Source organism: Diplotaxodon limnothrissa, linkage group LG11, assembly GCF_057381915.1.
Source record: "Diplotaxodon limnothrissa isolate DT_005_m linkage group LG11, D_limnothrissa_male_GT1.1, whole genome shotgun sequence".
NCBI classification, from domain to species: domain Eukaryota; kingdom Metazoa; phylum Chordata; class Actinopteri; order Cichliformes; family Cichlidae; genus Diplotaxodon; species Diplotaxodon limnothrissa.
In genome coordinates, this window is record NC_140606.1 from 25,900,864 (window position 1) to 25,923,435 (window position 22,572).

The 22,572-nt window shown below is 40.3% G+C and overlaps 2 protein-coding genes and 3 non-coding genes across 5 annotated transcripts; 2 read left to right on the forward strand and 3 right to left on the reverse strand.

Moving 5' to 3' along the window:
* Positions 1 to 4,748: 4,748 nt before the first annotated feature.
* LOC146622866 (triosephosphate isomerase B-like) lies at positions 4,749 to 9,790 on the forward strand. Its single transcript, XM_085365474.1, has 7 exons — positions 4,749 to 4,862; positions 7,965 to 8,088; positions 8,776 to 8,860; positions 8,979 to 9,111; positions 9,330 to 9,415; positions 9,495 to 9,582; positions 9,660 to 9,790. The coding sequence occupies exons 1-7, from the start codon at positions 4,754 to 4,756 to the stop codon at positions 9,776 to 9,778; spliced, it is 744 nt and encodes a 247-aa protein (XP_085221600.1). The 5' UTR covers positions 4,749 to 4,753; the 3' UTR covers positions 9,779 to 9,790.
* A 3,000-nt stretch (positions 9,791 to 12,790) lies between these two features.
* LOC146622867 (U7 small nuclear RNA) lies at positions 12,791 to 12,846 on the reverse strand. The gene has a single exon (XR_014906589.1). It is a non-coding gene; the product is annotated as a U7 small nuclear RNA (small nuclear RNA).
* A 1,002-nt stretch (positions 12,847 to 13,848) lies between these two features.
* Positions 13,849 to 13,904, reverse strand: LOC146622868 (U7 small nuclear RNA). The gene has a single exon (XR_014906596.1). It is a non-coding gene; the product is annotated as a U7 small nuclear RNA (small nuclear RNA).
* Positions 13,905 to 14,414: 510 nt separating this feature from the next.
* Positions 14,415 to 14,470, reverse strand: LOC146622869 (U7 small nuclear RNA). Its single transcript, XR_014906597.1, has one exon. It is a non-coding gene; the product is annotated as a U7 small nuclear RNA (small nuclear RNA).
* Positions 14,471 to 15,599: 1,129 nt separating this feature from the next.
* LOC146622870 (triosephosphate isomerase B) lies at positions 15,600 to 20,473 on the forward strand. The gene is made up of 7 exons (XM_085366450.1): positions 15,600 to 15,811; positions 17,523 to 17,646; positions 18,898 to 18,982; positions 19,095 to 19,227; positions 19,367 to 19,452; positions 19,532 to 19,619; positions 19,697 to 20,473. Exons 1-7 carry the CDS (start codon positions 15,703 to 15,705, stop codon positions 19,813 to 19,815), a joined length of 744 nt encoding a protein of 247 aa, XP_085222576.1. The 5' UTR covers positions 15,600 to 15,702; the 3' UTR covers positions 19,816 to 20,473.
* The last annotated feature ends 2,099 nt before the right edge of the window (positions 20,474 to 22,572 follow it).

Sequence of the window (22,572 nt, forward strand, 5' to 3'; positions counted from 1 at the left end):
TATTATTGTCCATACTGTCCATACTTTTAAAGGTTTCATCCTGGCAGCAGTATACGTTGAGGGATTCTCTAGAGGACACATGTAGATATGCCACTGAACAGGAGCTCTGGGAAAGACGTAATCACTTTCAGGGATTTAAATAAAGCTGCCGGGATCACAAGACCCCAAAATTCGTACTTTCTCTTTATAGCTCCATTTTTCCTCCATGGATGATCTTGGCTCAAGACAGGTGAAACAAACAACACTCATCCTGCAGTACTACCGAGTGTCCACTGTTGGCCTTTATGTCTCAGTCCCTAAAAGTGTATTTCTTCCTACTTAGCCTTTTTTTAGTGAATTACTTACTTGAATTACTTGAAATTGTTAAACAGACATTAAAGCTACTTTCGTTGCACTTCTGCATCCTGAGTTCTGCATTTGGGTCAGCAACCTGACCGTCACACAGCACTACATGATACTAACTGGAAATCATTGCAAAACAATGTCACAAGAACACATGGAACAAAAAATCATTTCCACCATGCAATTACCGAAACATCTTTTGTCTTTTATATAAGAGATATATTATTTCATGACCTGCCAAGGGACTACAGATGCAAATTAGCTTAAGCCAACTCTGGTACAATGCATTGAATGGCTACATTTATGTTAATATCGTAGACGGTCCCTTTTCACATAAAATATAATATCCATCCATCCATCCATCCCTTCACTTCTGCTTATCCTTATCTTAGAGTAGTAGGTAATATTCATGTATAATTTTGTTAATTATAGGCAAGAGTTAAAAAGAGTTCCATATTATAGCATCAGGAGTTTGTTCATTACTTTTATATTTAACTGGCTTCATTGCTGGCGTGTGTGTTTTCATATTGTCATCAAACAGAAAAAAGTTGTATACAAATGGTTTCAATAAGCAAAGGGAATACCAGCAATCTGTTTCAACACTTGGAGTATAATAATCACCGAAGGATGGCTAGTATCAGCAGATTTCTTTCCACAAGCTGCAGATGTTTGATTTGAGTTTTAAACCGGATGCTTTTCCTAACCTAAACCTAAAGAATGAAGTTGGGGTTTTTTGTTGATTTGAGAATAAAGTCTAAATTAATTTTTGGATGTTGAGTCCAAATAACATCAACCAGGATCCAATATGTTGAGAAAAATTGGAAATGTTAAGATTAAAGTTGTTGTTTCAAGTTAGATTACTGCCAATTAGTACACAGCTGCCCCACCCTCCACAAAATATTTGTATAGATGAGTCAGTGTCATGGGACTTCAGAATTGGTTTTGGTGGCGAGGGATTTTTTTTTCTCTTCCTGCACATAAACATAGTTTTATATGTATGAGAACTTCTGTCTGTTCAGGAGGTCAAAAAACCCCCAACAAACTGGGAAGAAAAGGCCACAGTTGTGCAAAGTTGGCAATGAACAGATGCAATGTCGATTATTACACATGTGCACATTACAGTGGAGGTATGCTGTATCAGAAAAATCAGGTTGCAACTGATGATATTTCACAAGAATACATAAGAACGAATACTAAGATACTAAGATTTTCAGGTGATTGTCAAATTTCGAAAAACTAAAATGTGTTTTCATCAATGATTTTAAAAGACAAACTCTTCAATGAACTTTGATGGGTGAAAACCAGAAAAATGTATGATTAAAATTTAACAAAGTTAAAATCCTCAATCCAAAGCTCTACGTGTACGTACATGCAGATGTCTGGTGGGACAGAGGGATAGGGTGAGATAGAGTTGGATGATTTGTTGTGTCGACATCTAAAGGAAGCAGCTGAAACAAAATGAAGAAAACAATGAAAAATTATTTTTAGCTCACCTTCATGCACGTGCAGCAGGTAAGGCTTCACAATACAGACTTCAAGCACAGACAATGATGCAAAACACACAAAGCAACTCAGTGATTTCTGAAGGGCAGAGGATTATTCTGCAGCAATCAAATGAATCACCTGAACTTAACTCAGCAGAGAGTGCTGAAGACAAAACTGGATCCACAAAAAACAGCCTGGCAGAGCATCTTAAAGGAGGAAACCCAACTTTGCTTTTTGCTGATGATAGCGATAATTTGTCCGATTACATGTGAGCCTTTTAAAAAATTTTGTTAAATGCCTTGAATTAAAGCTGAACCACTTTCAGCACATAAACATGGTGGGTGATAAATATGAGGACTTTGAAATGATTGTGTCTGCTCAGAAGAAAGAAAAAATTAAGAACACACACAAACTTGGACAATTTACCATAATTGTGCAAGGTGACAGATGCAATATCACTGGTTGCACATTTGTGCAAAAAGGAGGTGTGTTGTTTCAGAAGAACAGGTTGCAACTGATGATATTTCACAAGAAAACACAAGAATGCATACTGAGAGATGCCCTTGAACTAATGAAGTTGATCTTTTCAACATTTCTGACTTTTTTCCCCAAAAAATCGGACTTTGAGGTCAAAGTCACTGGCATCAGATTTGTTTGAGGTTTTTTAGTAAATGTACCTACAGTATGAATTTGAAGTTCCACATCTCTCAAGTTATCATGTTCAAGAGATTTTCAGAAAACCTGATCTCTTACCTTGATCTTGAGGTTTAGGTGACTGAGATTCAAATTCTTCCAGTACTTTTAGTAAATGCACTTATGATATGAATTAGAAAATCCTAGCTGAAATCTTTCTCAATTTACTGTATTCACAAGATTTTCAGAAAATTTGACCAAGGTCAGGGGTCAAACTCATCCGAGATTTGGTTTCAGTTTGAAAATCACCTCATTCTCAAGTTATTGAAGTCACGAACTTTGGTGGCCATGCTGTCTGCCCGCCTGCCTGGCAGGGTAACAACAATGCCTCGTTAGCCTTTAACAGCTGAGTGATAAAAATTGTTTTTTATTTCTCATTTTGACTATAACGTTGAAATAACTACTGCCAATTAGTGCACGACCTGCTGCACCCTCTACAAAATACCTTGTGTAGATGAGTCTGAGACATTTTGCTTCAGAATCGTTTTTAGTACCAAGGGATTCATTTTTCTCTTTCTGTACATAAACTGCTGTGTGAGAAATACGAGGCCTGTGAAGGATCTATTAAGAAAGAAAGAAAAAACACACTCAATCCCAGAAGAGTTGGCTGCAATGGTGCAACGTGAAATTGCCGGCAGTGAATGGATGCAATGTTGATGGTTACATTACTGTGTAGTAAAAATGGAGGTGTGTTGTATAAAAAAATGAGGTTGCAGCTAATGGGAGAAACCCCCGAGGACTGAGACAGTTCACCCTTTTCTCAACACTTTATTCTCAAAATGAATAAAACACTTCAATGTTTCTTTTTTAACATGGTCCTAATACTCTGAAACCAGGGTAAGAAGGGCAAGAAAAAAAAACCCCATTAACGATCAAGTTAAAATGTTCAACTAATCATCAAAGTGATCTGAGGTCATGTCGCCCAGCTCTACCAAATGCACAGATTCACTCATTTCATGACAAAGCACTGATATAATCTATGTAACTTTTAAAGAAAAGTCAGAGCATTATGTCATGTAGATGTGTTTGTATGGTTTTCAGTGGCTGAAACATATTAATAAGACAAAAGCTGCTGGATGACAATCTTATTGGACACTGGACGCTGAGCTGCTGTGCAGGAGAAAAAGAATAAGACCACGGAGAAGATCCATGGAAGTAGTGAAGGAGGGTTGGTCAGGCAGAAGAGGATGATGGAGGCAGGGAGAGATGGAGGCAGATGATTCACTTTGGTGACCCCTAAAAAAAGCAGCTGAAAGAAAACAAAGAGGATTATCATCAAGAAAGATGAAGAAAACAATAAAAAAGAATTTGTGTGTGTAGGTTCTCAGTCATCCAGGTCGTGGGAATCTAAGGAGCTTGGAAAGAAAACCGAGTGGACTTCTTTAAGTGTCTTGAAGATGTTTCACCTAGCATTCGAGAAGCTTCTTCAATTCTAAAACCAAATGCTGGAGATTCCCAGGTATTTAAACTCAAGTTCCCAAAAAGTTTATTCTGTTCATCTAAACGTAGTGTTTTCAGCGAGGTTGACTAACCATGACCTCTCGGCCCAATATTAGTCATGTTGGTTTTAGTCGTTGTGCAAATGTTATGTTATGTTATGAAAACACCAAATCCAGGTGAACAGAATCAGCTCTTTGGGATTTCCTTACCTGGATGATTCAGCATGCATCAAGACCTAGAGGGAGTTGTCCCTTCAGACGGTTGTTGACCAATTATTGAACATGTGCCAGTCCACAGAGACTCCTGCCTGACCTCATGTGTCAACCAACCCATTAACAGTGCGAACAAGAAGGGGCTCAGAGCAAGGTCAGTGATGTAAGCCCACCCTCACCTTGAAGTCATCTGTCACTCTTGCCTCACCTCTCCTGACTTCCTCAAAGAGTGCCACACTTCCTCTCATGGTACCCATTCGTATGCTGTCTCACAATGAAACTCTGAATTTATTAGAAATAAAAGTGAAAATAAATGGAAAATGCTCTCTCATTTGCTATAAAAGACCATTTACCACACGACACATGAGCACATCATAACACAACTCATCTCTTCCTCTAAATAAGGTACAACTACATTTATGGGCATGCCAGGATGAACCAATGGCACTGAGAAAGAGGAGGGGTTAAATCTCTCGCATTAATAAATACCCCGAGCTGCTCTCTTACCCTAGAAGAGAAGGACCCCTGTTGGCTTTGTAGTGTTTTAATCCTCAGAAAAAAATCCACAAAGACCTGCAAACATGACCAGAAAATTCTTTGTTTGTGGAAACTGGAAGATGAACGGCAGCAAGAAAAGCATCGGGGAGCTCATCCAGACCCTGAACACTGCAAAGCTGGACCCCAATGTCGGTATGTGTCTTCTTTTTTTTTCTTTTTTTTCTTTTTTTTTTCCATTCAACCCTTTATTTCATTTTTAAATGAAAATCACAGAAAACGTATTTGTCTTCTGATATTATTTCTCCATTTGAAGGTTCACCATTTAGACACTTGTTGCACTATTTTCAGTTAATTTAAGCTTTTCTCCTTGTATTCATGTCACAACTCCATGGTCAAAATTACTCTTTAGTTCAACGGGGAAAAAATCACAGACACATTTAATGCCAGGAGCATCTGCAAAAGTTCAGGAGTACTTTGAGGTCATTTTAAACCTCATTAAAAATGTGAGGAAAGATGAGGAAAGCTCTGGAGAATTTTTCATCAGTCCAGCCAGCAGCTGTCTGCTGAGGAAACGCAAAGTACACTGAAGTCAGGCTGGTTGTTAAGGTGTTGCTCTTTCATGAGCAGACCACAAGTTTTTAAACAACAATGAATGAATCAGTTATTGAAACCAACAACTGATTCATTCGTTTTGCTCTTCAGAGTTCACTAAAAGTTTTTGTGCTATAAATATACTCACCTTTTAAAACTGGGTTATTTTTTCAAAGAAAAGTGTGTACTATCTTATCATTAACACAATACAAGGAAACAAAGATAAACTACTTATGGTTATTTATCAGATATTTGAAACAATTGATATCAAAGGCTACAAGGCTTTACGTGGAAATGATTTATTAAGCGTTAGTCCATGGGCGTTTCGCACTATGCATTCTTGTGAAATATCATTAGCTGCAACTTGAGTCAATGGCACAACACACCTCCACAAACATGTAATGGTCGATATTTCATCAATCCATTGTCAGCTGTTTCACCTTGCACAATTGTGGCCAGCTCTTCCCAGTGAGTGTATATTCGGAAGTTTTCAATCTGTACATACAGTTTTCTGCAGCATCTTGTAGGAAAACTTCCTTTAAGAAAAGCCGCTGAGAGGCTAAGTTGGGCTTTTTACTGTGACTCATTCAACAAAGTGGATTCTTCCTTAGATGGATGATGATTTTATTCAAACAAACAGGAAAGAAACCAAACATTTCATTCCAATCAGTCAGTGATGCATGAGTGATGAGAATAGGATCAACAGAAAATATCTGAGGACTACTCATCCTCTCTCTTTCCATGCCACCTGAGGCGTGACCAGGTAATTAAGGTGAAGCAATTACTGTTTGTTGAAGTTGCCCATAGTGACAAATGTGAGTCAAAACAATAACCAGAAATACATACTTTAGCTGCTACATACCTATAACAAGTTGTGTTTATGTGCTAAAAATAAGAAAAAATCCCTGTTTATTAAAACCAGTTCTGTGGTTCGATGTCACTAAGTCATCTACACGAGACATTTTGTGTAGCCTGAATTTAAAAGCTTTGCTTTAAATGAAAAAGTGTTTGTGTAAAAGCAGAAAAGGAAAAGCACTCACTTTTAATATTGTCGTGTGAAAAGCCGAAGACCAGAAATGAACTTTTTCAATAATACCACATCAAAGGTGGAAACTAATAACAATTTATAATGATAATGATGGAACAGCAAACTTCTAAACAAACATCTAAAAGCAAAGACTCCTGATCCAGTATGAAACCAGCCGCTGACAGTTTTGTGATGGTGTTATCACGTAACATCTAAAATAACATATCTGATTTTTTTCTATGTGAGATTGAAACCTGTCTGTGATCATCGTCAGTGTTTAGTTGCTCCAATGAAATGCAAATGGGATCCCTGTATCACAGCCTTTACTGAAACTTCTCACACTCACAAACTCACTTAAATTTGACTATTAACTGACTTGAATGAAATCTAAGATATGACAGTAGCGCGTGAAAAAAATCTTCCCAGACATTATCATCCATATTCATTATTCATGCCCTTGTTGACAGGTTTATGATCAAGGTCAACCATAGGGTCAGAAATAATGGCTATTATGCCAGTGTTGCAGTAAGAAGCAATTACTTGACATATATGACATAAAAACATGTTTCACTGCCAAAATAAAACTTAACCTGTATACATAGGTCAACACAAATGGGTCTATAGGTCAAATGCTTAACATAACAATTCCCACTTTACTTATAAAAGCACTTTCATTATATTCCAATGTTATAAGCCATTAAAAAACAACAATACACCCCAAAGCAAATGCACAGGCTTCAGTCCCTCTTCACTGTGTACAAGCCTATACTAATGGAGGGAAACTGATAAGAAGAGAAGTCAAGGTCTGGTATGGAGAAGGCACTTCCATGTCACAGGGATGCATGGTATATACTGACTGGTCAGTATTTAAAGACTTAAATGATTTAACTGAAGCAGTATACCCATGTTAAAAAATACTCCAATAAAAGTTGAAGTACAGAAGCAACTTTTTTAGTCAAGTAAAAGTGAAAAGGTACAGGCTCTGAAATGTACTCAAGTAGATTCAGTAGATTTTCTTAGTATGCACGCAGTGATCAGCTGACCTACAGGTCTTTGTGGATTTACACAACTGAATTCAACAAGATGTAAGCATACAAACTACCCAGCATTTTCACGCAACATTTGAATAACAGAGTGAGCATAGCTTAGTTTGTTTTGCAGGAATATCAACTATGTGATTAAAATTACGACATCGCATGAAAGCTTTAATTCTGCACTTTATCAAGTGCAACTGAACAATCCTTACCTTCTTCCTCTCCTATTCATCCGTCTTCCTAAATCTTTCTCCATCTCTGAGTGAAGTTAGCTCTCTCTCTTTTCTCTCCCTGTGAAATACAGCAGCTGGTCGTTTAGCAACACTGTGGGACGAACTGCACACAAACAGTTATTGCAGACCAACGTCAAGAGTGACGTAGTTTAGTTTAGTTTTTCTTCGGCTGCCTTTTCCTAATCAGATGTCAAGAGATGCAGCTTTATGTTGAGCCATCACAACCACATTACTAATGACCACTGTTTCTCTGAAGAACCAAAAGGAAGTGTCAAACTCCAGCTAGTTCACGGTCGTAAATATTGTAATATTTAGTTTTAATATTTACTTTGTTTGTGCCCTGATAAATAAATGGACTACATATCTGTAACCCAAGTATTGTGTTTTCTCTCTCTCTCTCTTTAAATAGAGGTGGTGTGTGCTGCTCCAGCCATCTATCTGGAACTAACAAGGTCCAAACTGGATCCCAAGTTCAGCGTGGCTGCTCAGAACTGCTACATAGTTCCCAGTGGTGGCTTCACTGGAGAGATCAGGTACACAGTGCACTTTATTCTGCTTAAGAGTTATTTGGTATCATGGTGCTAGCTATGGGTGCTAAAAGTCTGTATCCAAATTCTGGATCTTAGGAAAAGCAGAGCATCACAGCATGATGTTTCCTTTTATACATTTTAGCTCCATTTACACAAATATAATAACGGTAAATAAACTGGTTCTTATATAGTGCTCTTCTACGCTACCTGAGCACTAAAAGCACTTTATTCACCCACTCATGCAGCACTTTTTCTATGTGAGTGCTTTCTATCGAACATTCACACACATTCTGATTCATCAGAGAGAAACTTGGGCTTAATATCAGGGGTATTAGCAGATTGAAACACCAACCTTTCAATTAGTAGATGACCTGCTCTACCTACAGCCAACCAAGGTATGGGTTAGGACTTAAATACCTTGTGACTCACAATTCAACACTGTATGCATTTATATATGACCACGATGGTGACGGCTAACATGTTCAAATCCACTTCCAAGTGGGACTTTATCATGTTTTGCTCAATCTCTTATCCTTGAAACTCAACCTTGTGAAAATCACTATCCTCACACAGTTAGGACAACCATCCATCACAGTCAAATACAACTAATGACTGGGTCATAATACTGTTTATCAATGAAAAAAAGAAAATAATCAGTTTATCTTCATGGGAATGCTTCTGGTCTTCCAGCCCTGCAATGATCAAGGACTGTGGTATGGACTGGGTGGTCCTGGGACACTCTACAAGGCGCCACATCTTTGGAGAGAGTAATGAGGTAACTACAGATAAATTTATCCTGTTCATTTAGTTTTTCACCTGCAAATGTAAAGAACTGAATTCCTCAAAACAAGTAAAACACACAAAACATGTTTCATTGCCTCCTGTGCTGTTAGTTCATTGGCCAGAAGGTAGCTCACGCTCAGGAGAACGATCTCGGTGTGATCGTCTGCATCGGAGAGACGCGGGAAGAGAAGGAGAAAGGCATCACAGATCAGGTCATCTTTGCTCAGATGAAAGCCATCGCAGGTATGCAGCTCCTCACACTGTCACTGGGTTTTTATGTGCACATGAGAGCTGGAATGTTGAATTGTTATAGGCAAGTTTTATCAATTTGGTTCACAATAAAATTCAAAATAAAATGTATTTTTATTGCCACCAAATCACAACAACGGTTGCCTAAAGGCACTTTATACTGTAATGTCAAGACCCTACAATAATATAAAGATCGCATGTCTCTTTAACAGACAACGTAAAGGACTGGAACAAGGTCGTGCTGGCCTATGAGGCTGGGTGGGCCATTGGCACTGGGAACGCTGCCTCTCCTCAACACGTAAATATTACAAATCACTGAATATTTAACATATTGTGTTTACCGTTTCTAACATAATGTCTCCTGTGTGATATATCAGGTGCAGCAGATTCATGCCAAAGTGAGGGAGTGGCTGAAGAACAACGTGTCTGAGGCGGTAGCCAACTCTGTAAGGATCATCTACGGAGGTCAGTGCTGTGCTGGGTAGCTGTTTTGCTTTGAGTCCCACGTTGATCTCTTCTCACACATCGCTTCTTCTTCTCAGGTTCAGTGAGAGGTGATACCTGCAGAGAACTTGCCGCCCAGAAGGACATTGATGGTTTCATTGTGGGCAAAGGCTCCCTGAAGCCAGAGTTCATTGACATCATCAACGCTAAGGCATAAAATGTGGACAACTGCAGTGTGATTGGATTAGAGTCCAACTCCATTCAGACGGTTCAGTTCTGCATCCCTCTCTCTCAGCACTTAGTCCTCTTTCCCTTTTTCATTTAAAGTATTTGTGATGATGACATTCCCTCCTTTTCCTTTATTATTTAAAAACATTTTTTATTTGATTATATATTTTGTCACAAAGACATGGGATAGGGGTGGAAAGCTGTAAGGAAACATAATAAATATAAATGATTTAAATACTATTTCAGTGTCTTGTCTCATTTTTAAATCCTTTCATAACAGTATTCATTTTAGTCTCAGACTGGTTCAGACTAGTTGCCTTGTACCTGACCATTTTCAGAGGAATGCTTTTTTTATTTTTGAAGTTGAAGCTCAGATATAAAAACAGCAGCTAAGTCAAGGAAGGAACCAGTGTTACTGCTAATTTTATCAGCAGTCACATTGTCAATAAACACTACAGATATATATATATTTCTTGGGGGAGTCCTGAGAGCACAGCTAATAATGAGCGACTCATTTTATGAGCTTTGGGTGGGTTTCAAATATAAATGTGAAACATCTAGGGTTGCATAATATACAGTATTATCAATTGTACCTCATATATATATACTCATATATATCTCCTTAGGTGTTTATCATATAATCCAATGACTTGTACATGTGAAATGCAACAAAAGGAATAAGGCTAATCATAGTTTATCAGCACTCATGAGTGTTAGATAAGGTAAACATGCAGATTAGATGTTAAATGGGAACTATAGCACAGTTTGCAAAGATTTTACAGTGTACAAAACATGTAGGTGTGGAAGGAAATGAGTGCAGTTTATCGGTGAACAGGAAATCAGACTATGCATGCACTGCAGTGAACCTGAATATGCAAAATGTATTGCTACAGTGTCAGGCTTGTTGCACTTTGGAATACAGACCTCGCTCAAACCGTGTTGGTTAACAGAAATATTAATAAAATAACACTTTTTATAAGTAAATGTGGATTCATCCGTAGGAAAGGGAATTATTAAGGAACTGAAGATTGCTTTTACTTTGGAAGGTCTTCTTGGAGACACGGTGTTCCAAACATATGGCCATATGGCACTCCAGTGCAGTAAGTGGTGGTGGTATAAGGAAGTGAATCATCCACGGGATTCGTGGAGTGTGTTGATGGTGACAGATAGCGACGAGGTTATCATTCCACTTACAGATATGGAGCCAGCGAGGAAGAGAGGACGTTCTGGCGTGTGGGAATATTTTGAGTTGATTTTGCTCAATTCATTTTATCTGCCGAAGTGAAAAACTTGAAATGTCCAAAATCATGTTTTCATAATGTAAATATCATTACAGCATATGACTTTAGGAACACTTCCATGTGAATTAAAGCTAATGAAGACTACAAAAATGTATTTGACACTATACGTACATTACATTGCTACAGTTTAGAAAATCATTTTGTTTATTGTTTTTAGGTGATAGTCTGCAGGACCCAGGAATACCTGCATATCTACCAACTTGCAGTGTAGTTCCTGCACTCCACAGCCTCTTCTGTTCCATGCAAGTGGATTTTCTCCAGGGCAGGAGAAACTATTTCTAAGAAAAGAAACAGACTCAGCCAGCGCACAGTAACACTAATCCTCTTTTTAAATGTAAATAACAAAAGGGCTACCTTACATTGATCATGTTTTTACTTTGCAAGTTCTTGATTAGGGATGGGTTTTGATTATCGCTTTTCTGATTACAATCCATGCTAAATTGAATAAAGTGATATTGATTCATTAAAATCCCGTGTCGATTTGTAAATTAACGTTATTATGCCTGAAACGCCAGCATCTCAGGTTAAACCTCACAACATGTCGTCAAACACCATGCAGCTAAAACAGTAACTGGGAGCAGGTTTACGGATTCTGCATACAAACGTAAACACAGAGCGCGGACCCGACGCGTCAGAGTCAGATTTTGATGTGTCGTCGGGTCCGCGCTGTGTTTGCCTCTTTTTTTTCCCGCTGGCTTCTGCAGCTGCAGGTTTCATAACTCTCTGTTTACATCTCTAATTAAGTCTCACATGTGTCAGCTTTCTTTTAATAGATACGAAATTATGGATATATACTGATACATGACCAGAATTGTAATATTTCTGACTGAGGCAAAACTTTCCAGATTCCAATCAAATTGAATCGGATCCTGTATCGAATCAAAATGATTCTACAAATCAGTGACGATGCAGCCGTACTCAGCTTCCTAAGCATTTTCCCTTTCCAGTTCACAATCAATCCCACCCCTAGGTCAAAAATATGTATAGGACAATTGGCCTAATCTAATATTTTGTATGAACCTGTCCAGCTGTCCAGTGATTAAACGACAAGTAGATGGAGGCAGGACTTCACAGCAGGGGCATACTCCATAATGTGCTGTGCATTCTCATATGTATATTATATATATTGCTCACTTATTGTATTTACCAACATCAAGGAGTTATGAGCAAAGAAAGGCCACACCATAGTGCATGTTTAAATAGGGAAAGTTTATTGATCAAAATGTATTACGCAAATACGCATTACATTTTTTTCAGCCCCCCCAATCGAGAAAACAAAACCAATTACATGTTCAAAGCAACGGAACGGTGGCCCAATATCAGAGAGAACTCCACTCTTGAGTGAGCACTGATAATTGAGCAGTCCGTTTTATTTTGCAGATTCAAGCTGCTCTTCAAAATTTTCACCACCAGATGTCACCGGAGAGGACTGTGTTGAAAAGCTTCGAGTAATGAACCGTTTTTCAATACAAGCTTCAGTGCTTCGGAAAGCTTCATTTGGCCATCACTAACTGACACAGTGACAAAATCATATTATTGTGTAACAGTTTTCCTGTTTCTTGATTCGATTTTCTTGATATAAGTTTAATTAAGATTTTAAAGCTGCCAAGCAGCCAGAAAAGAAAAAGACCACAAAGAAGATTCACGGATGTAAAGAGGGAGGACATACAGGAACAGCTTTGCTTTACACAGAGGAAGGGGGGGGCTTCTCTTTATGAGAAACCTTCTAGATAACTTTCTAAGAGCTAAGAATCCTGTTCTCAACCTACCCATTGTAATCACTACAACACCAGGCACAGACACTGTTGTTATGGTGGTATAAAGCGCCACTGACTTCCACCAATCAAGAAGTAGTCACGCAGGGGGTGGGACTTGTATCACTATGGCCAATCAAACGACAGGCACAGATCACTTGTACACAAAAGTGATTTTCAACTTGCTGGCCAGAAGGACATTGATGGTTTCATTGTGGGCAAAGGCTCACCGAAGCCAGTGTTTATCAGCATAATCAACGCCAAGGCCAATGCGAGCGGTTTAGAGTTCGAGTCCATTCAGATGGTCCAGTTCTTCATCCCCAGCTCTCAACACTTAGTCCTCTTCCTCTTTTTCATTCAAAATATTTGTGTGAAGATGTCATTCCCTTCTTCTCCTTTATTATTATTTTTATTTTATTTTTTTTACTTGGTTATATTTTGTCCCAAAGAAAAGGGACAGGAGTGGAAAGCTGTAAGGAAACAAAATAAATTTAAAATGGTTTAGAGACTATTTCTGTGTCTTGTCTCATTTTTATAACCTTTTATAAGAGTTGTAATTTCATTACTACTGTAATTTTAGTCTCACACTAAAATGTAACTAGAATAGTTGCTTCAGGACCTTGGACCTGATCATTTTCAGAGGAATTCTTTTTGGTTTTTGAAGCCTCTTTAACACTGGCCTACAACATTAAACAGTGACATTAAACAGATCACGTAGTTTTACGAGAGCAGTCAGATAAGAGTTAGGCTCACATTAGCTATAGATTTTATTCCTGCAGGGCTACTGAAGAATACGCATGTTCACTTTAAGTTCTCAGTGAAGCGTGTTATTTTATCGATATTTTTTGCTGGACAACGCTGTTTGAGCGTAAATAAGTGTAATCCGAAATTAAATTAAAGTGAAAGAGAAACTAGTTATGGGACTCAGTAATAACTCTACAGACAACTTTAAGCTGCTTTTTATGAAAGATCAGATGTCAATTTAGCTTTCTTTAAACACGTAAGAGGGCTTCTCTTTATGAGAAACCTGCTAGACAAATATCAAAGAGCAAAGATTCCTGTCGCTGAGTTGAAATCTATTGGTACTAGGACGCCAGGCACAGACACTGTTGTTATGGTGGTATAAAGCGCCAGTGACTTTCACCAATCACGAAGTCTTCTCGAAGTGGGTGGGACTTGTGTCACTATGGCCAATCAAAAGGCGGGCGGTTACTACTCACAGGCACAGATCACTCGTACACAAAGGAGATTTTAAACAGTGACATTAAACAGTCTTAAAAATCACGTAGTTTTACGAGAGAAGTCAGATAAGAGTTCAAGAGCTAAGAGGCTCACAATATAGATTTTATTCCACCAGAGCTACCGAAGAACGCATATGTTTACCTTATGTTGCATATTTTTGTGTGTTATTTTATTAATATTATTTGCTGGACAACGCTGCTTGAGCCCGTCTGTATCTTATAAGTGTAACACAAATTGAAGTATGAGAGTAAAATAGGCTCTAGATGAGGTACGAGTTCTTCTACTTACTCATGAATAGACTTACAGAGCTTCTTTTACACACGTGAGTGAGGGCTTCTCTTTATGAGAAACCTACTAGACAAATATCTAAGAGCAAAGATTCCTGATACGACATCGAGACCTATCGGTACTAGAACACCAGGCACAGACACTGTTGTTACGGTGTGATTCTGTAGGTGCAAAATACGATGTCAGAAATAATGGAAATATTTAAAATTATTAATTTATAATATATTTAAATACATGTACAGCCAATGTATCAACTGAAACCCTTTGAAAGTTATACTTTAAAAGTATAAAAAGGGCATTTTTAGCGCAGTGCATGCCGGATATGCAAATACTTTAAAACTGGCCCGAGTGTTCACCAATCACAACGTTTTTTGAACAAGCCGTCAATGAGTGGGTGGGCGGGATTGGTGTCGTCACAGCCAATCAAATGGTTGACCGTCATGACTGAGTAACAGAAGCGAGATACTTATGATTGGAAAAAATAAGGTACCGTAGGTCTGATCATTTAGAGGATTCAGGTGAAATAAAGGCTAATACTATTCATATCAATGCTGAAATTTGATCGAAACAAGACTACTTAAATGTAATAACTGCCTCTTTCGGATGCTCCCTTTAGATGTCGCTAAAGCGTACCATCTGCATTCATCTCACCGTATTTCGACCACCCACCCTACATCACACTAACCTTGTGCATGTCCTCATTCACTACATCCATGAACTTCCTCTGTTGTTAACGAGTATCTTAAACGAGTAGATAAACAGAAAATCCCTACATGTTTTTTTGCAACTGTTTATTTATATTTTTGTTAGCTGTAGTTGTGTTACATATTGGTAAGGTGCATCGTTTCCCGATATTCCTGCACAGCCCTAAATACATATACTTAAGAAGAGCTAACATTAAAACTATTTAAGGAATAAAAACGAACACACTCTGGAAACTAACTCAGAAAAACATGAAAAAATAAATAAGAAAAAATAACATCTTTTCTTTAATTAGAAGGAGTGAAAATAACACAAGGCTGTCGATTGCTTCACTTCATATCTGTTGTCCTCACTAACGGGTTCATCCAGGGAAAAGCTACTTTTCCCGCACGGCACTTGAACGCAGCATGACATTCTCCTCTTCCTCAAAATGAGGCAGAAACGCGTTTTACGGGCGTACCAGCGTGAACCAATGGCGCTGAGGGGGAGGAGGGGTTAGACCTTCACGCTAATAAATACCCCGAGCTGCTCATTAACGTCCGCTCTCTTACCCCAGACTAGAAGGACCTCAGTGGACTTTCAGTACCGTTTCACTCTTTGGCTAACGTCCCCCCAAAATCGCAAACATGACCAGAAAATTCTTCGTTGGTGGAAACTGGAAGATGAACGGCGACAAGAAAAGCCTCGGGGAGCTCATCCAGACCATGAACGGAGGCAAGGTGGACTCAAATGTCGGTATGTGGCTTCTTCTGACACCATCACCCTTCTTGAATGGGGTTCAGTATTTTTGGCCACTTGTCTCCATATTTTCAGTTATTTTAAGCCTATCTCTGTGTATTCGTATCACAGCTGAATGATCCTCCGCGGTCAAAATGCCAGTTTCATTCAAAATATAAAAAAAATCAATGACAGCGTTGGCGCCGGAGGTTCTGTCTGTTTCAGGCCGTGTTTAATAAAGTCGGGATTAGCGTGAGGTCGTTTTAAACCGAGCTAAATCGTGACCAGCGGCTGGCAGACGTGCCGGAGCTCAGGCGAGGGAAGCTCTGATGGCTTTTTCCATTCATGTCGTGGTGGGTGTGCGTTTGCAGCGGCACGTAGACCATCAGAGCAGATCTGCCTCTGCTGTGGATGTGCGGGGTGCATTCAAGTCAGGCTGGTCGTTAATGGGGTTGCTCTTTCGTCAGCATATTGAGCCGAGTTATTCAGCAGCTTAAGCTTTAAACAGCGCAAAAGTCAAAAACAAGTAAAAAAACGGATGCACTCATTTTATTTCAGCTCTTCACTCGTGTGAGTGTGTAGTCAGTTTTTTTCCCAACTTGCCCTGAATGCAGCAGAAGACATTGCCCTGTTGCTGTCTGCTTCCTGCAGATGAACCAGACAGAGGCAGCAGCTGCTGTTTCATTAAGACACTGAGCTCTGCTTATATTTCCCTTATTTAAGTGTATGACACTCTGAAGACAGCCTGTGTCTGCTGTCACAGGCCCGTTTATCTCCTCCTGTGTGTTTGTTATGCAACTGCAATGCTGTGTGCACTCACAGGCCTGAGTGCTCAGGACTGAAGTCTGCTCAGACTATCCTTGGACCTTGCTCCCTTTAATGAATCCACCCCATTTTTAGAGCTGAAGTGAAAATGAAGACGAGTTTTTTTTTTCCCCGTGCTTTTGCCTCTAAAGTCAGAGTTCACCTGTTTCATCCTCAGACCGACCTGTTGGATATTGGATAAACTCTGGATCTTCTGTTTGACCCTTTGAACTGGGGTGCATGGGTTGTCTCTGACCTCTGCTGAATGCAGCCATGGCAGGTGACCTTTTGGAGGCTGAACTCAGACCTTTACTGCAGGGAGACCTGACTGACCTTTGCCAAACTAATAATAACGGGCAGTGTTTAATATAGACTCCATAACCCCAAAGATATAGTTACAATGTGAATGTCAGTGTCTTAACTTTACTGTACTCTTCTTGACTGCTGCAGACTGTACCTCATATTGAACCAGTGCTTCCTGTGGTTTTTATTTTATTTATTTTTTTAGTTCCCAGTCATTCACTTTGAATTTTGCTCACTGGCCCATTAAGTTCTCAGATTATTGATTTTTAAAGATGGATTCAGTTCAGCCTCTTAGTTGCAGTAGTGCTGTGTGGAAAAAAATGTGTTCTTGTGTTTGGCATGGCTCAGATTAGCTGAACTGTAGACGCGCATATATAAAAACATGTCAAACTAATCACTGAGGATGCTTTGATAGTCTAATTACCACTGTTGCTTTTTTCTGTGCCTTTTCCTCATCACAAAAGGCCCATTAATAGCCACTGCCTCTCTGAGGTACCACAAGGAGGTTTCAAACTCTGCTTGATGGATGTCAGGTGGTCATAAATATTCTAATATTGGGTTTTAAGAGTAACTGGATTAACTAACTGTAACCTAAGTGTTTTTCTTTTTCCTCCTTTAACAGAGGTGGTGTGCGGCGCTCCATCGATCTACTTGGACTTTGTCAGGTCCAAACTGGACTCCAAGTTCGGTGTGGCCGCTCAGAACTGCTACAAAGTTCCCAAGGGTGCCTTCACTGGGGAGATCAGGTATTTAATTCAGGTTATTTTTCCTAATTCCTGATTTCACACTCTCAAAATACAGTTAGGAATCTTACAAGGAGTTCTAGTGTCCCTACCTTAAAATTTAAAGCACTTTAAGCCAACTGTTGCTGTGCTTTGTTGCTATATAAATAAATTAATCCAGGGGTGATTTTAGGGGAATCCCAGAGTGTTGCCAAAGTGACCCCCCCCCCCCACCTCTTTTTCACTCTTAACTGGGTTGATTCATTTAACAGTAGAGCACGTGTCAAGGTGAGGACAATCAAATCAATCTAGAATAATGTTCTGAGAGTTACCTCCTACAAATTAACATCAAAGTTTCTTATCCACACTTCCTACAGGGTTGCTGTCAGACAATATTTTCATTAAGTCTAATATTTGTCCATTCATCAAAACTAACTTTACATCCTGCCCCTATCAGTTGTTTTATATTTAACAAGTACATGGGGGCTTCTCTTTATGAGAAACCTACGAGAGAAATATCTAAGCGCAAAGAGTCCTGCCTGATGACACAAGCCTCTCAGCACTAGGACACCAGGCACAGACACTGTTGTAACGGTGTGCTCCTGTAGTTCCAAACATGACGTCAGAAATAAACAAAACATATAAAAATAAACTGCTTATATGTGTATGAGTGTATACATATATGTGTATATACTTATACAGTCAAAATGCCGACTAAAAGCACTTGATGGTTATACTTTGGTTGAATAAGTGCAGTTTTACCAATCACAATGTTTCTTTACAAGGAGTGGGTGGGGCCTAGACTGGTAAAGCCAAACAAGACAGATTGCAGTTTTTCTAATGGGCAGCAGAGGGCGACTCTTCCTGAAGTCTGAGAAAGTGATGCTTCCTTTGGGACCTCAAACATTTTCCTAATGAATTATTGGTCTTGTTCACTAATTTTAAGTCTTATCTCACTTTTGTAAATTATAGCCACATTGACATGGAATTGGATGATGAAACAGGGTGCAGTTTAGGACGGGCCTACTTTGAAATTGACAAGTGACTACAATAGGAGCGTGTGGCCTCTCCCTGATTTCAGAACCACAAAGTCCAAGATGGCTACAGCCAAAAATGCTAAAGTTGAGTCTTCTGAATGTGACATCAAGGTGGCTGTTTCCATCTCTTGTATATACAAACTGTGTCACACTCAGGCAGGGAGGGAGAAAACGTTCATTACAATGGAATTTGTGGAATTCTGATTTATGTTCACTGTGTGATAATCTCATCTTCCAGCCCTGCGATGATCAAGGACTGCGGTGTGAACTGGGTGATCTTGGGACACTCCGAGAGGCGCCACGTCTTTGGAGAGAATGATGAGGTAACATGGATAGACTTTTTTTTTTTTATTATTATTATTATTTCTTTTTAATGGCAGTCATTTAGATTTTTAAAAAACGTTAAATATTCATCATTGTCTCCTTTGTTGTTAGCTGATTGGTCAGAAGACTGCTCATGCTCTGGAGAACGGCCTTGGCGTGATCGCCTGCATCGGCGAGAAGCTGGATGAGAGGGAGGGAGGCATCACTGAGAAGGTCGTCTTTGCTCAGACCAAGGTCATCGCAGGTAAGCAGCTCACAGGTTTTATGCCAACCTGAGTTCAAATGTTGTAACAGACATTCTTGTACATGCTTGTGCAAGCAAGAGTGTGGTGGATATCCGAACTCTTGTGAAATATAAATCTTATCACACGTCTCTTTCACAGACAATGTAAAGGACTGGAGCAAGGTCGTGCTCGCCTACGAGCCTGTGTGGGCCATTGGCACTGGGAAAACCGCCTCCCCACAGCAGGTAAATATTAGAAATCACTGAATATTTAACTTGCTGTGCTTACAGCCTGCAACACAATGTCACCTGTGTAATATCTCAGGCACAGGAAGTTCATGAGAAACTGAGGCAGTGGCTGAAGACCAACGTCTCTGAGGCCGTTGCCAACTCTGTGAGGATCATCTACGGAGGTCAGTGCTGTGCTGGGTAGCTGTTTTCCTTTGAGTCCCACATCGATCTCTTCTCAAGCGTCATTTCTTCTCCTCAGGTTCTGTCACCGGTGCTACCTGCAAAGAACTTGCCTCCCAGAAGGATGTTGATGGTTTCCTCGTAGGCGGAGCCTCCCTGAAGCCAGAGTTCATCGAAATCATCAACGCTAAGGCATAAAATGCGGGCAGTTGCAATGCGACTGGATTAGAGTCCAACTCCAGACGGTCCAGTTCTTCATCCCTCGTTCTCAGCACTTAGTCCTTTTCCCCTTCTTTTTTTTTTTTTTTTTTTTTTCATTCAAAGCATTTGTGATGATGTCATTCCCTCATTTTCCTTTTTTTGGGGGGGCGGGGGGTTGTATTCTGTCACAAAGAAAAGGGACAGGCTGACACACACTGTACTGCACTGATAACAGTCAAGTCCACTGAGAACAGTCTGTGCAAACTAGAAGCAACTCAGTGCTCAAGCTGTAAAGGCTGACGATTACACCTTGAGGTGGACGGGCAGTCCACACTTTAAGTAAAAGTTCATGAACTTTTTTTCTGTGTAAAACTGTGTGACAGCTCATGTCGATCAACTCTGTCTTTTTACTGGCGTCTCTTGTGTAATTATGATTGGGGTTTTTTTTGTTTTTGTTTTTTTCTGTGGCTTTTACCTCCCTCTAGTTGTGCGTGATCCATTCTCTCATTGGTTGTCCTGCCAAAAGTAAAGTGTCAGTTATGTTCATCACATTGTGTGTCACAGCTGATGGGAATAAGGGTAGGAAAGCTGTAAGGAAACATAATAAATGGTTTAGAGACTCTTCCAGTGCCTCGTCTCTTTCATCACATGCACTTGAGGCTGCTGTGTGTCCATATACACAGTGGTAATCCCAGTGGTATTCTCAAAATGGAGAGGGAGTATCATGTTACAGGAGTGAGGTCCTGTTAGCACAATGCCATGCAGAGAAGAAGTGCAGTGCTATTTTTAATCCCAGCGCTGAGCTAAAACAGACATGGCAGTGAAAGGTTTATGAATCGGGGAAATTAAAGCCAGTTACAAGTTTGTGTAGAGAAATTATTGTTTTTAGACTGTTTACAATTAATAAAAGCACATGGACCACTTCAGTCATGACAACTTGTTTACTGTAAGAAGGCTTCAATAAAACCACTAATCGCTCTCAGGAGGCCTTCATGAGGTCATTTTTGGTCCCAGTTTTTATGCTACTCTAAAATACTCAACACTTATACTCTGTGCAAGACTCGATACATATGTGGCCAGGGCAGATCTCCCCTGAGACATACAGAAGTCCTGTTGTAAATGGTCAGTTAGGTCTATAAATTTCTGAACATTTTATTTATTTATTTTTTTTTATATATATATATATATATCTATATATCTCTATCTCTAGCAGCTGGATAGCGTAGTGGTTAGACTACACGCCTTTGGAACAGAGGATCGCAAGTTCGATTCCTGCCTGGGGCGTCTGTATCCAGTAAGGGTCCTAAGGCTAGACCCCCTATGCTAAGCAAGCCTACCGCAGACATGAGCGAGACAGATAAATATGAAGGCATGCCGGCTCGGACGTCGCCCGGATCAACAAGGTCCGCGTCAGGTGTTGAGGAACCAGGGCACCCTGACGAAAAGTGGGCTACTGGAACAAGAAGGCATCGGTGGGCAAGAGACGAAAACAGGGCGTTGTTGGAATGCTACTACGCAAGTAACCCCGGCGGAAGGGGCTACATGAATAGGATGAGGGACCTATGGATTCTTCGATACCCGAAACAATTAGTAGCTCAGTGTTCCAACATTCGAAAGAAGGGACTGCTCTCACAGCTAGAGATTGACGAGGTACAACACAAATGCTACAACGGCAAGGAGGAGTCAGGACGCCAGGTCAGGGGGGCGATATCATCACCCCCACCGGAGATTGGGTACATAGCGATAGGAGAGTGCGATAGGAGAAGGATCGTTGAGTGCGAGAGGAACTGACCTGAAAAATAGGATCGTGGCCAAGCTTGAAACCTGGATCCCCTGTAGCCGGTTACCAAGATTACGTGAAGTACCCTCAGAAGGTCTGCTAGATGATGTTAATGCAGCACTACGGGCAATACCTACACGATTACCGACACTAACAAGCTGATCTACAATACGGCAGCAGTGATCAGTGAGATGCTTGGCTACAAGTTGAACAGCCACAAGGGGCAGTACCCTCCATGGAGAAGGAGGCTAGAGGGCAAGATCAAAGTAGCACAGAGGGAGGTTAGCCAACTAACGGAGTTGCAGAAAGGTGCGACAAATAAGGTGCCTAAGAAATACAGCAAGCTGTCCATACCTGAGGCCTTGGAAACTGCCAAGCAAAGACTCACAGCCTTGGCCAGCCGCTTGAGGAGGTACACCAGAGAGATAGAAGGCAGGAGAATAAACCAGCTGTTCTCCACAGAACCAGCAAAGGTGTACTCTCAGTGGCAAGGGAACAATAAGAGAACAGCACCACCAAGGCTGGAGACGGAGCAATACTGGAAGAGCATATGGGAGAAGGATGCAACCCATAACGGCAATGCTCAGTGGCTAGAGGATCTGAGGGCAGACCACAGCGACCTCCCTGAACAGGGTCCAGTAACCATCACAGTGGCAGATATCCAAGAAAGGGTCTCCAGTATGAAGAGTTGGACAGCCTACTGGCTGAAGAAGCTGACTGCACTCCACGAGCGTCTGGCAGCACAAATGAACCAGCTGCTAGTTAACGAGAGACACCCGGAATGGCTAACTGAAGGCCGGACGGTCCTGATCCCCAAGGACCCCAAGAAGGGACCGGTCCCCTCCAACTACCGACCAATAACCTGCCTCAGTACTACATGGAAGCTCCTGTCAGGCATCATATCGGCTAAGATGAACAGGCACATGGGTCAATACATGAGCGGGACACAGAAAGGAATTGGCAAGAATACCAGA